The 13,301-nt window shown below is 39.1% G+C and overlaps 1 protein-coding gene across 4 annotated transcripts in view; it reads right to left on the bottom strand.

Moving 5' to 3' along the window:
- Positions 1–13,301, bottom strand: part of FHL2 (four and a half LIM domains 2) — a 37,479-nt gene that overhangs the window by 1,354 nt on the left and 22,824 nt on the right. For 2 of the 4 annotated variants that reach the window (XM_014255575.2, XM_014255608.2), the window contains exons 2-5: positions 11,394–11,568; positions 4,861–5,035; positions 1,098–1,267; positions 273–459 (exon numbers count right to left, since the gene is read on the bottom strand). In XM_014255575.2, coding sequence (XP_014111050.1) covers positions 273–459; positions 1,098–1,267; positions 4,861–5,035; positions 11,394–11,549 — 688 coding nt within the window. In that variant the 5' untranslated portion in view covers positions 11,550–11,568. Of the gene's footprint in view, positions 1–272; positions 460–1,097; positions 1,268–4,860; positions 5,036–11,393; positions 11,574–13,301 lie in introns of all 4 variants that reach the window. The other 2 variants (XM_088051449.1, XM_005516561.2) reach the window with 1 other exon arrangement.

Genomic DNA, 13,301 nt, shown 5'->3' with positions numbered 1-13,301 from the left:
GCATTCCAGAGTTTGAGGATATGGTAGTCATCATCAGGTATATTGAAGTTGTACAAATGAAAGAAAAAAAAAGAGGGAGAAATGCCTCTTAGTAGTAATTGTCTTTTGCTTAACCTCAAAAATGAGGAGCTGGAGTAGCTGGAGTTCCATGAAAAAGTTTAGTTGGGCATCTCTTGTAATAGGTCAGACTTTTTGTTTAGTTTTGCCTTTAGTAGCAACTCAATACATAAAACTTCCACAAAATGCAAAGGTACCAGCCATGAGAGACCTACCACTGATTGGGTTTGTGCATCCAGCACACTTTTTGGAGTAGAGGTTGCAGAAGCAGCTCAAGCAGTATGCAAACTCATCCCTGGAGGTAAAGCGCTGTCCAGACAACTGCTTCTTGCATGCAGTGCACACAAAGCACTCCTTATGCCATGGCTGCTCCCGGTAGGTCACACCTCCTGTGGTGATAGCCTGTTTCAGGAAAAAAAAAGACAAAAAAGTGTTTTCTTAAGAGAGGCAGGTTTGTATTATGATTTGGTAAAGAGGAAGGGTGATGAGATTTCAGTGGGTGGGAGGAGGAGAAGAAGGCTTAGCAACAGGAAGATTATAATTTTGCCTGGAGTTGACCTTGAGAAAATAATGTAAGTGGTTTATTGTAATTTCCTTATTTATAAAAAGAAGCCCCATGCTAAAAGTACTTTATTCTGCACATATTGTAAAATCTCACTCTCAATTGTACTCTGTTTTTCAAGCTACTCTTTGTATGTTGCTTTTTGTATGCACATACTAGAGTTTGTCTCATTGCTGTTCCTTCACCTGTTCCTTTCTTCATGGTGAAGGAATTACCTGATGTGCTTCAACTTCCCTGTTACTTTCTTTGGGAAACACTAGTTTATTTAGTATTTCAGATGAAGTATTTACTTTCTGCTTCTCCAGACTATGTCAGTGAGTTTTCTCTTACAAGTGGAACTGAAATTATATCATCTCTTAAAACCAGTTAAGACTTAATCTTTTTAGGCATACCAAAATGAGATATTCTGCCTACTTGGATATAAAATGGGATGGACTTCAATCCCTTAGGTTTCCCGTAAGCAAAATAAGAGCTCTACCTTCTTGCAGTGGACGCATTGCATGGCAAACTGCTTTTCATAGCAGGGTACACAAAAGTTTTGATTGTCCTTAGGGATGAAGCTCTTTGTCCCAATAGGCTGCTGGCAGCGGTAGCAGATAAAGCAGGTCTCGTGCCAGCTGTTGCCCTTGTATTCCATCTTCCGAGTACCTGTAATGAGAAGCATCAGCTGAACTTCTGGGTGAGATAGATTCAGTTCATAACTCTTGATTGCTGGGTAGCTGACTGCCAGTCAAGAAGAATTGCAGCTATGAGCTAGAGGTTATTTCATGTTCCTACCAGCTTTGCATGACATTTGGTACCATTTTAGGTTTTTGGAGAGCAAGTGGTTCTTCTCCTGCAAAGAAGATAAACGTTTATTTCAAATAGCTATAGCCTAAAACAGCTTTTTGTGTCATTATTAGGCAAATAATGAATTTCAATGCACAGGAAGATTTAAGTGAATGGGACAGAAACCAGTGTAAGCTGCTGTTAGTGCTGAGTGGAGGTAAGGCCATTCCTCATTAAAGATTAACCTCATTCATTCCACTGTTTTGTGGAATGTTTTGTTTCTTTTTCAAATAGCAGCAAGGTACCTGGTTAAGTACAGACTCAAGGAATAAATTGGGCTGGAAGACACCTTAAAGATCATCTAGTTTTAAAGTCTCTTCCATAGACAGGGACACCTTTCATGAGACCAGATTCTCAGAGCCTGATCCAACCTGGCTTTGAACACTGACAGAGATGGGGCATGCCATTCTTGGCAAACATCTTGCCTCCTTTTCCAATAAAATATAGTCACTATCTTGAGACAATGGATTATTTCCTATCTGCTCAGGGGCTTTTTCTCTTGTTCTCATTGAGAACATTGCATTGCAATGGTTTCCAGCTCAGCAACACCTATCCTAAATGATTTTCAACCTTTCAGTAAGAAAGAAGCTTTCTCTCTGTTTTCAGCTGAATTGAAAATATGGTTGAAATGTGGAATTTAAACAATCCTTTATTGAAAAGCAGAAAAGTGGTATGGTAGTTAGGAAATAAATGCACTCCTCTAGAACAAAGTTCTAGGGTTCAGAGAGTGTTCTTTGCAGATTCAGTCCACAGTATGGCAGGTGGACTCTGAGCCATTCCAGGAAATTGGAGATGAACTGTTATATGGATAAATTTCTTTGCACAAGGTATGGTTTCCTATGTACCATACTATGTACCAGTTTGAGTCAGAATATTTGATACTGGCCAGAAGGATAAACAAACAAATGTTGTTCCTACAGTTCTGCATCACTCTTGGAGCCTGTAACAGCAAACATGAAGTCAAATACTTGGAAGACTGACAAGCTGATCGAGTTGGCTAATGATGAAGAGCCACACTAATGCCTTTGATGCCAATTCTGCCCACCCCTATTACTGCAGGGTGAAGTTTCACCATTCTTCCCCTTCTCAAGCAGTTCATCTTTGTTTACTAGTTGCATGTTTTTCTTCTTTTATGATCTCATTAAATTCTGCTGAGAGGCATACTTCAGGATTTATTTGGTGGTTTATTTTTTTTTTTAAATTGACTTGAATCATTAGTAAGTGAAATATTAATTATCTTTCTTTCTGTTGCTTACATTCTTGAATACTTGAATCTGCTCCATTCTACAAATTTTGCCTTCTCTGTGCTGGTAACTTCCTAAATCATGTCAAGGAGAAAACAAATCAGTCCTTGAAATAATAATATTCTGGAAAAATGAGATGTGGATAATTTTTTTAATAGTCTAGAATTTTATTTTCACATTTTCAGCTCTGCTCTTTGGGATGCTGTTGTCACTGTCAAAGCAGGGAGAGCCCTGTTTTGTTAGCTACTAGACTGAAGCCAGCATGAGTTGAGTTTGCAGAAGGACTGAAAGACCAAGCTTGTAATCACCTATATGGGCACATCATGATAAAGCTTCATTAAATCAACGTTTTACATTTAGTGGCTCAAAGCAAAGGTCAAGTTTAGCATTAACAGTCTCCATAAAGGGTATCCAACCACTTGCTGGTTCTTTCAAAATGAATTATGCTTCCACTGGTGACCATACTCCTCTGCTGTAGCTCCTGTACTACCACAGTGTGCTGAGTAGTAAAACCATGCTGAGTGTACTGCTCTTCCAATGTGTTGGCATCTCTGCTATCTTGGGTAAGCAGCTAGAGACCAGTGGGTAGTTGTAAAGCTTACAAAAATTAATTTCTTCTCTTTTGGGTTATAAGGGAAGAAGGGATTCTGTGTCACTGAATCCAGCCTCCATTACTATAGATCAATGTATAGCTGCCATAGGCAAAAAAGAGATCCTTTCAGTAAATCACTGACAATGGCGATGAATCCAATGAACAGTTCTAAGAATATATATGCACATAAAATTATAGAATCATAGACTTGTAGAATAGTTTTGGTTGAAAAGAACCTTTAAAGATCATCTAGTCCAAGTCCTCACAGTAAACAGGGGCATCTTCCACTTGATGAGGTTGCTCAGAAGCCCATCCAAACTGACCTTGAATTTTTCCAGGCATGGGAAATCCACCACCTCTCTGGGAAACCTGTTCCAGTGTTCTACCTTACCCCCTCATTATAGAAAACTTATTCCTTATATCTAATATAAGTCAACCCTCTTTTACTTTAAAACTGCTACACTTTGTTCTACACTGCCACAGGCCCTGCTGAAAAGTTTGTCCCCATCTTTGTTAAAGGTCCCCTTTCAGTACTGAAAGGCTGCAATTGGGTTTCCCCAGAGCCTTTTCTTCTGGCTGAACAATCCTAACTCTCTTGACTTGTCTTTATAAGTGAAGTGCTCCAGCCCTCTTCGTAGCCCTCCTCCAACAGTTCCATGTTTTTCTTGTGCTGGGGTCCCCAGAGCTGAATGCAGCACTCCAGGTGGGATCTCTCAAGAGCAAAGTTATGGGGCAGAACCACCTCCTTTGACCTGCTGCCCACACTGTTTTGGATGCAGTCCAGGATACAGCTGGCTTTCTGAGATATGAGTGGACTGTCTGTGTCATGTAGTTCCAGCTTTAAAACTAGCACTGGCTATTCCCAAGCATGTCAGTTTTTATTGCTGTGTCAGCAAAATGGGTGCATATGGAATAATAGGAGATGCCTAAACCCAGTCATAGATAGATAGGGTCATCTGCTTTTAAATATTGTTGTCTTATTTCATCATCAATCCTTCATTTTTGCACCCCAGGAGCAAAATATTGTGGTTTTCGCCTTTTATCTGAGATGACTAATGTCAGAACGAGCTGACAAAGTAACTACTAATCATTACAGAGTGTGTACAAGGATTCTTCAAACTGCCATTTAACATTTTATTTCTGCAGTGATAGCACTTCAACTTTAAAGCCCTCAAATCATCACAGAATACTATAGTATTGATGTGAGAAGACCAGGTTTTATCAATCTCTTACTGTAACCTCATGTTTCATGTTGAGAAAGAAAATAGCTCTTTCCTGCTTCTTATCTTTGTTCTCAAGAAAGACCTCAGAGGCACTTTGACCAGTACTTCATCTGTTTGAGAGAAACTAAATTTAGAGTAATTAGACAAAAAGTTTCATGTGAATGGAAGTTCTTCCATGAGCCATTAAGAACATGACATGTTCTGGTCGTGGAAGTGGCCTAGAATGCACCCTCACCTCACCAATTTTTTACACAGTTCAGCATGACTTAGTAGAAATAGTCAAGGAGAAACATTTCTCACAAATGTTGCTGAGTTTGGGGCTGATATTTAGTCCAAAGAAATGAGCATCCTAACCTGGCATAATAGTCTTCTTGCACTCATTACACTTGGAAGAGTATTCATTGGAGTAGCAGTCAGTGCAAAGTAGATGTTCCTCTTTTGCAGCAAAAGGTTTGTCCACCAATGAATTCTTGCACTGGAAGCACTGGAAGCAGGTTTCATGCCAGTGGCGGTCCTTGTAAGACAGATCCTGTGGAAATCCAAAACCAGAGAGTAAGTGGAATGAATAGTTTGCACAACCGGAAGCTCAGAGAATGCAAACACATCCAAATCTGAACTCCAGCCAGGAGCTGGGGCTAATTTGAAGAAAACAAAATGTTCTGGTGAAGGTGAACTTATTTTGCTGTGATAACCAAGAGCAGCTCATGACAACTATCAACCCTTTTTCAATTCAAGGTAACCCTTTTTGTATGTGACAGAGGAACAGCTAATTTCACTTAGGTATTTCCTTTGAGAATAAAGCCCCGCTTTTGAGTTGGATTAAAACTTGTTAGCCTGATAGGAATGATAGATTTCCCCTATTTGCCTTAACTATTGCCGATTTCTAGTTAATTTCATATTTACTCCTGAACAGAAATATTTTTTCCCAATTGCATTCTGGTATTTTTTTGACAGATTTACACCAAGGATGGAATGAGGCTGATCTCTGGGTTTTTTTCACTACAATAAATTTTTACTGTGTTTCGCTTGTGTTTTGCTTTACCTATATTTCAGATGTGGATTGTACTGAAAGGTATAAGATCACATTGTACCTGCCTCAAGTGATCCAGAGTTCTGGCCAAGGGATTAGTGTGGGTGTGTTAGTATTTAAAATTCTCCCCACACTCGTTCCTTTTATTATTTAAAAGAAACAGTCCTTCTCAAAATTGGGACCTAAAAGGGTGGATTGTGCTTTTTAGCATTTAAATTAAGGTGGCCTGTTCGTGTAACACTTGAACTATGTCTTTAGATTCAAACTAGAGCTTGGATGATTACAAGAAACAGTGTCTACCCCAAAATACAGAGGCTCTGGTTTAAGTTGGGAGTGTGAAAGGCTACAATTGTCATGAATAGGGAGTATAAAAATTCAGCCAAAATAAGTTCTCAGGTTCTAGCTCAAGATCTACTGTGTATTTATTGCAGGCACTAAACTAATCGGGTTAACTGAAGGAAAAGAGTGAGTGGTAGAATAATGAATTCCAATTTTTCACTTGTGTGAAGCATCACAAAGGGTTTGTACCTGATCTGGCATAAACTGTACGATGTCAGTCAGAGCAGTCACAGGTAACTTCAAATGTGCAATCTCAGCCCGGAACAAACAAAAGATACCACAGATTTAGCTTAACCTAAAACAATATTGTGTCTTTGGGAGCCTTGTTCTCATAAACAGCTAGCAGGAAACACTGAAATAGTTTCATTCAGCTTAGCTGATATGTGGTAGCTTGTTAAACTTCTTTCAAATTCTGTCAGAATTTGACCATGCAAATAAGCATTTCTGTTTGGACATCTGTGGTACTCACCTAAATTTTTTGAATCATTGTGAGTAACAATTGATACCCAATGTGTCTTTCATCTCTGAGATTTCAAATTCAAACCAATCTTGTTTGAAAGTTACTTCTGGTTTTTTTCTTCCCTTTAGGAAGACCTCTCCTTAGGTGAGGTCAAATACCCTAAATCCGGTCTCATATATTTTCAACAGAAAAAACACAATATACACTGCTTTCAAAAAGAACTGAAATTTGCCTTTTAGGAAGTAGAACAACAGATCTGATTTTCTTTCTCTTGTAACATGACGTATTCAATTATTTTTCCTCACTAGCTGTCATTTCCTAGTTTTGCAATTTTCAGCAAGCTATTTTCTAATATTCAAAATTCATGTGCTGATGTATTCTTATTTTATCAATGAAATTATACCCTGAAGAAAGTGCATGTCTTTTAGAAGAGGAGTAATGAAGACAAAGATTAGGTGTCAATGATGAAAGATTTGATCCCTGAATCAGTGATGATGGCAAGATTTTATAGGCATTAGCTGGGTAGGTGACAACAGCAGGTATTTCATCATGATGAAGTCATGAAGCAAAGCTACAACAAAAAGTACCCAAGATAAAAAGTGGATTGAATAATCTTTAGCTACTCTGGATTACTATAACTATTGTCATTGAATGTAGAGAGAGTCCAAGATGTTTGTCTTTGTCAGTAGAATATTAGACTGATGAAATGGATATTGCTTTCTCTCTCTGAATCTGTCACATCGGAAAGCAAGGAAGTCCAAGGTACTGACAAAACCATTTATGCCTCTTATGTCACTAAAAAGGAGGTTTGGTCTATTTCAGCATGTTGTAAGTATTACTGGAGACTTTAGCTTGTCTATAAGCTTCAGATATATTGATCTGGAACAAATTCTACACTGGAAAAGCATGTGTAAAAACTGAGTTAAAGCTTTCTTAATGTCAGGCTGCTCCTCTGTTAAGCTGAAAGAACATCAGGTTTAGTCTAGGCATGTGAGCTCTAGTTTATGCTAGCTGATTGTGACCCAAATAAATGCATCACAGCAGAAGGTACAAGTGATATACAACTAATTCCTGTTGTATTTTCACTTATTTTCATTATGACACCCACAAAGGAATCTTCAGCAAGATAACTGTTAACATTGGCGAGAACAACTTTTACAGCTTCTCCATAGCTCTGTATTGTTTTGCTCCAGCATGGTTTATTTGGCCTCTAGGGCAGGACTGCATGTGACTTAGAAAAGTGTGTGTCTTTAAAAAAACCCAGAAGACCCCTTAGACTGGGGTTACCAGTTACCTGGGTTAAACTTGGGCTCCTCATACCCTGCATTTATATTGTCTTCTCCTCAGGCTTTTGAAGTCTAAGCAAACTGAAGCCATTATGCACTACCATATCTCTTCAACGGGGTTTCAACAGGCACCCGGTAGGAAGAAGATTTGAGAGCTTATTACCAGAACAGTAACTGTATATGTTGTTCATGGCTTTTTTGCCTGCCACAATGGTCTTTTCAGAAGGTTGAATGTAGGAAATGGGCTACTCCAACTAGATGCCGTGCAGATTTTAGCTGCACATACCCTGTAGCAAAACACTTAAGTATGTTAGGCTGGCACATACCTATAAAAGTATGTTGAGAAAAAGTAGAAACAAGTGATATTGTGCTGTACTCAGCCGCTTACATGTATGAGAAGATATTAAGGTATCCACTTCTTTTACCATTTCACTTTACAACAACTAGCCTGAGATTCAGTAATGAGCCAAAAAAAGTGTTGCATGTTGAGGCAGGACTTAAATATTAAAAATTAGAAAAATAATTATATTTTTCCTTTTCTGATCCTCATTACTGAAGGTTTTACTTTTATTTTTTTTTTGTTTGGTTTATGTGTTAGAATGACCCTTTTGAGCCATTTTTTGCCTGTGTGCTGACACAGTAGCTGTATCTCACAATCCACTCATAATTTAATTTTCACATTTCACAGAGACAGTTTTCACTGCCTTCTGCCTGCCAAGGCAAAATTGTGGACTGCATTAAACACAGGATTAAAAGTAACCCTTGAGTGGTTAAACAAATGGGTACAAGATGTAAGGATTTCCAGAAATAAGTATGAAACTGTAGGTATGGTGAGCATTCACCAGGGACTTAGCCAATAAAATGCCGATTTTTTTCTAGAAACAGTAAATTTCTCCTATATCTTGTTGGTATATTGATAATGTGTAATAGGTGTGAGAGAAATGGCATCATGTTTTCATACTGCCTGCTGGTGCCTCCTACCACTCAGTATATGAAGCTTTTGTCTGTGAAAGTTTTGTAAGCATCAGCTAGAACTGTAGACAGTTAATGAAATGGCCTATGCCCAAAGGTGTCATTCAGGGATTTTTTTGGTGGGGAAAGACTTGTTCTTTTAAAATAAAGAGCAAATTAGTTATTACTCAGTTATGTTCACAGTTACCCATAAACTACCTTAAAAACTAGAAAGATAGTGAAGAAAATTCTCCCCTGACTTGAATTCAAGGTAAGTTTCTCTACAGCATTGCTGTCTTGCAGGCTCTCTGTGCTATAGCTAAAACACAATGTGAAAATCCAGCATCAGTGTCACCCTCTCAGAATCCAGTGCTGTCAGAATTCGAGTGTTACAGGTGCCCTCAGCACCTGTGGTTTCACTTTGCTGTCACCCTGTCAGCTACAGGAGGTTTGATTGTAATTGGGAGGGTGGGAAAGAAGGAAATTAAGAGCATCTGGTTCTGAATGCAGCTTTTCTCTGTGTAGATAATGGTGGCCAAGAAGGGACTTTCCAGGTTGTAATGTGGATGTAAGTGTAGATGCCACTGCCAGATGCAAAGGCCTGGATAATGGCCTTTTCTCATGACACTGTCACTCCATTAGGTTTTTTATTCCAAATTTTACATTTTTAGGTTATGTTGAGCAAACAAACACATTTGAGTCCACTTTGTATGTGCAGTAAACACACTGGTTTAATTCCCAAACATAGTACAATTTCTTTTCTTTGTTCAGGTGAAAAAGTAAATGCAATGTGTAAAAAGATTTATGTAAAAACGCATACATATATGTGTGTGTGCATGTATTTCTTATGTGTTTATATACCTATGTATTCATACAGTTTGATGAGGAGAAGCCTGTTTTTTTTGGTGATTGTTTCATGGCTGAATTATTCTCAGTCATACAGTGCACACACTTCATCTGAAACTTATCTTGTGGCTGAGGCACTTGTAAGGGCTCTCTCAAATGTGTTCTATAGTGTCTGTTACAGTCATTGAAAAACTACTCTAGTTTTCTTCTCAGTGAGAACATTCATAGGATCTCTTTTTCTACTCAAACATGGGATTTTTCCAGTAAACTTACAGGAATTTAACTTTCAACTTTTATCCATCTGTCAGAATTTGCTTCAAATTGTTCAACAGCTTCCAAAGCTACAGCATGAAGCATGGACAGGCACAAACAGCACAGAAACAAAAAAGGACACATTTAGTTTTGGCACAATTTATAGCTCTTTAAGAAATCTTTATTTACTGCCTCTTAGTTGTGTTTTCCACATATAGTTTTGGTTCTTTACATAGATAAAATATTCTTAGATTGCAGAGAGTTGGAGCTTTTTTTTTCCTATCTGATATTAGAGTGTGTTTCACTTAAAAGTAAAGCAGTATATCGGATAACACCCACACACTCCCTAAATACATAAAACTGGGTTGAAAAGTTCAGCCCGATTAATTCCTGAATACTTTGACTGAGATTTGTTGAAGCTGGTCCAAGTTTTTAAATTCTTGACTATCAGCACATGGAAATATCTTCTCAGGGGATTAGAAAGAGTCCTTAAAACAAAAGCAAATTCTGGAATGAGGCAGGAATATTTTGCTTTTTTCAGGTCAGGCCAGGCCAGCTGTATCTCATCTCTAACCTGAATATTTATGAGCTGTAGGAAAGCTGGTAATTTTATACCTTCTTACAGATTATTGCCAGTTCCCTGACATGGCTGTGAAACATATTTACCTTTTTAAGGCTTCTGAAAGGGACTTTCCTACTGATTTGCCAATAGGGTGCTGTAGATCATTTTGGAAGGTATGAGACATTTATTTTTTCCAATCTGAGTAAGCATATATTTTTATATCTCTGAAGTAGTGATTGAGTGATAGTATCACTAATGGGAATTAGTTTGTATTTCTAGAGGTACAGATCAGCAGTGGGAAATCAAAAATCAGATATCCTTGGGTCAGTGAAGAATCTTGTGACCACGCAATGCAAATTGCAGTTCTACTGCAACCTCACTCTGTCAGTGAAAATCTTGCCCAGCTTTGAACAGGTCAATTTTATGCAAGAGGATGAAATCTGTTAGTAGCTGTATAACAAACACTTCACTGGATGGCTCCTCTGTCCCCATTCAGGCAGGATGAAACTGGCATGTGCTCCAATGGTTTTAATTAATTTAAAAGAAACACAGGTGGTCACAACTAATCTGTACCAGGCAGGTGTTTCTATGTGTTGTAGCAGTGCATAACTCAAGCAAGCAAGGCCTCTGTTCTGTCCATCCCATTCTTTAACTGGACTCCACTACTATCATTCTGTAATCAAAATTCTAGTTTTTATAACTCCACTTGAATTATTGCTCAGGTCAGCACTAGCTAGATTTCTGTGACGTCCAAGTTAGCACCTTGGCTTCAATGTCTCTTGTCTCTTGATGACCACAGAAGTGTGGTCACTGCAAAGCCAGCGGTGGCTTAGCTCCCTCTGACCCAAAAGTTAGGCACAACCAGCTTCTGTCTCCCTTTCAGATCCCATCTGGCCCTGAGGAAAGGCTCTGCCAATGAATTAAAGAGAATTTCTTTTATCAGAGCATCAGATCACTCAGTGCTTTACAGGAGAGCATTTCTATTACCATACAAGGTAAAGAAGGTAAACAATACAAAACAGATACAACAGTCCAGAGAACGTGTTCTCCCATCAAAAGAAACCCCTGTGTAGCTCTTAGGCTGGATCCTTCCAGATCTCAGAGTTCTGTATCCAGGCTGCTCTGTCGAGATTTCTGTAAGAAGACACAAATCTGACTTACCTTGCAGTCAGCGCCAATAGGTTTTTTGCATTCCTCACAGGTGTTGGAATAAAGATTTTCATAACATTTCACACAGTAGGGGCTGTCCTCCTTCAGGATGTACTTCTTACCAAACAGAGACTCTTTGCAGTAGTGGCAATCAAAGCGCTCAGTCATGTTGGTGTCTGGAGTCCAGCTGTCCTGCCACAAAGACAGGAACAGGCACACGTCAGACTGAGCTACTCTTGACCCGATCCCCCAGGAAAGGTTTGTCAATTCTCAATGTTTATCACATTGTACCTCAGTTTTAATCCAACTTTCAGTCAAATAAAGGAGCAAAATAGGAAGAAACTGGGCTATAAATTTTGCAGTGAAGCCCATCTAAATTAGACATCTGGTGATCCATCTCTGACCAGACCTAGTGTTAGAGATGAGAGGGAGAAGTAAACCCTGAGTCTGAAGAATTGTCTTGGGATTTGTAAATGGAATTTGACCTATAGGTCTGCAACAAGAAGGTATTTCTCATGGGGATGGAGGGAGTAAAGCCCTTTAAGAGGATGATCCAGCTGATCTTCAAAAGCAACATCTCCTGCATAAGGCAAAAGAAAAGTTTATGTTGCTAGTAGATTTTAGTCAAGCACATCCTATCAGGCACCACAGTTATACACCTCCTTTCTCTGCATTCTCAGTAAGCCATTGTCTGGCAGTCATTCCTCCACAGGCAGACACCAACCCCACATCTCTGCTCATGTATGGGACTATGGGCATGGGAGGTGTTGGGTCAGTGACTGTCTATCTAATTCTCCTTCGGTGCAACTGAAGGAGTTATCCAACTCCTTCATTTTGGGACACAAATGGGGGCTGACTTCCAGGTTTCCTGGCTCAGACAAATGTCAAACAATGATTATGGAAGGGAAAAAGTAAGCAGAAGAAACTGTATGAGATGTTTGAGCTTGTCTGAATTAGGGACAATTGATGTTTGCTCCTCAGGTTTTGTTATATCTCTATCATTTTCTGGATACACACACAAGCAAAGATGACACAAATGCCTTTGATGAATATTTATTATTGCCTGGGACAATTTATTTTAGGTTTCATTACAGTCATCACCCTCTTTCTTAACCTGAGGCTTGCAGAATGTATTGCATCTGAAATCTGTTTGGAGGTTACAGCTGGAATAGGGCATAGCTGCCTGCTTAGGAAAAGGAATTTCTCAAGCAGAAAGTATGTGCCACCTGGACTGCATGATCTTCACTGCCTGCCAGGCTGCATCTCCTCTTTCAGCCACATCTGATCTATAAATCCTCAAATGTTTTGAGTACTGATATCTTAAGTGGCTACCTCTGTCTTTCATGCACAAGTGACATTTACAGCAGCTGCAGTCCTTTTGCAAACTTCAGCTCTCAGTTTTAAACAAAATGTTACTTGCTGTTATGTAACAAAATGTTACTGTTCTTGGCGCAGGTTGCTGATTTCTGGAGTTTGTCCTCTCCCTCTGGCAGTGGGAGCCACCCATAGGGTGTTCTGAGATCCTGAGTTCTCCTCCAGGCTTTCAGCTTTTATTACTATCTTTCATTCTGTCTAGCTGGAATGTGATTAAGGTTTTAGGGCTGTCTGAATGGACACACTTTATTTTGATAACTCAAAAGCTTTATTTTTTTTATTAATGGTCAATCCACTGCTGAATTTTGTAGCACAGACTGAGGGGTGAGTGCTTTTACATGTGTGAAGTAGGTAAGTGATGTCTCAACTGCTGGAAAGACTTATGAATTCAAAGTAACTACTAAGCAGAGACAAATTAGCAAACCCCAAAATGTGCTTGGAGGAAGCACAAATCCTGGCAGCTGGTCATCTGTGCTTATGACAACCCAGGACTAGCAGTGCAACTGATTTGGCCTTAAAGACGGTCTAGGAACTAATTATCTTTCT

This window comes from Pseudopodoces humilis, chromosome 2 (genome assembly GCF_049639895.1).
Source record: "Pseudopodoces humilis isolate 2021_Gansu_Grassland_sample_001 chromosome 2, ASM4963989v1, whole genome shotgun sequence".
NCBI classification, from domain to species: domain Eukaryota; kingdom Metazoa; phylum Chordata; class Aves; order Passeriformes; family Paridae; genus Pseudopodoces; species Pseudopodoces humilis.
This window is presented reverse-complemented; position numbering and strand designations above follow the sequence as displayed.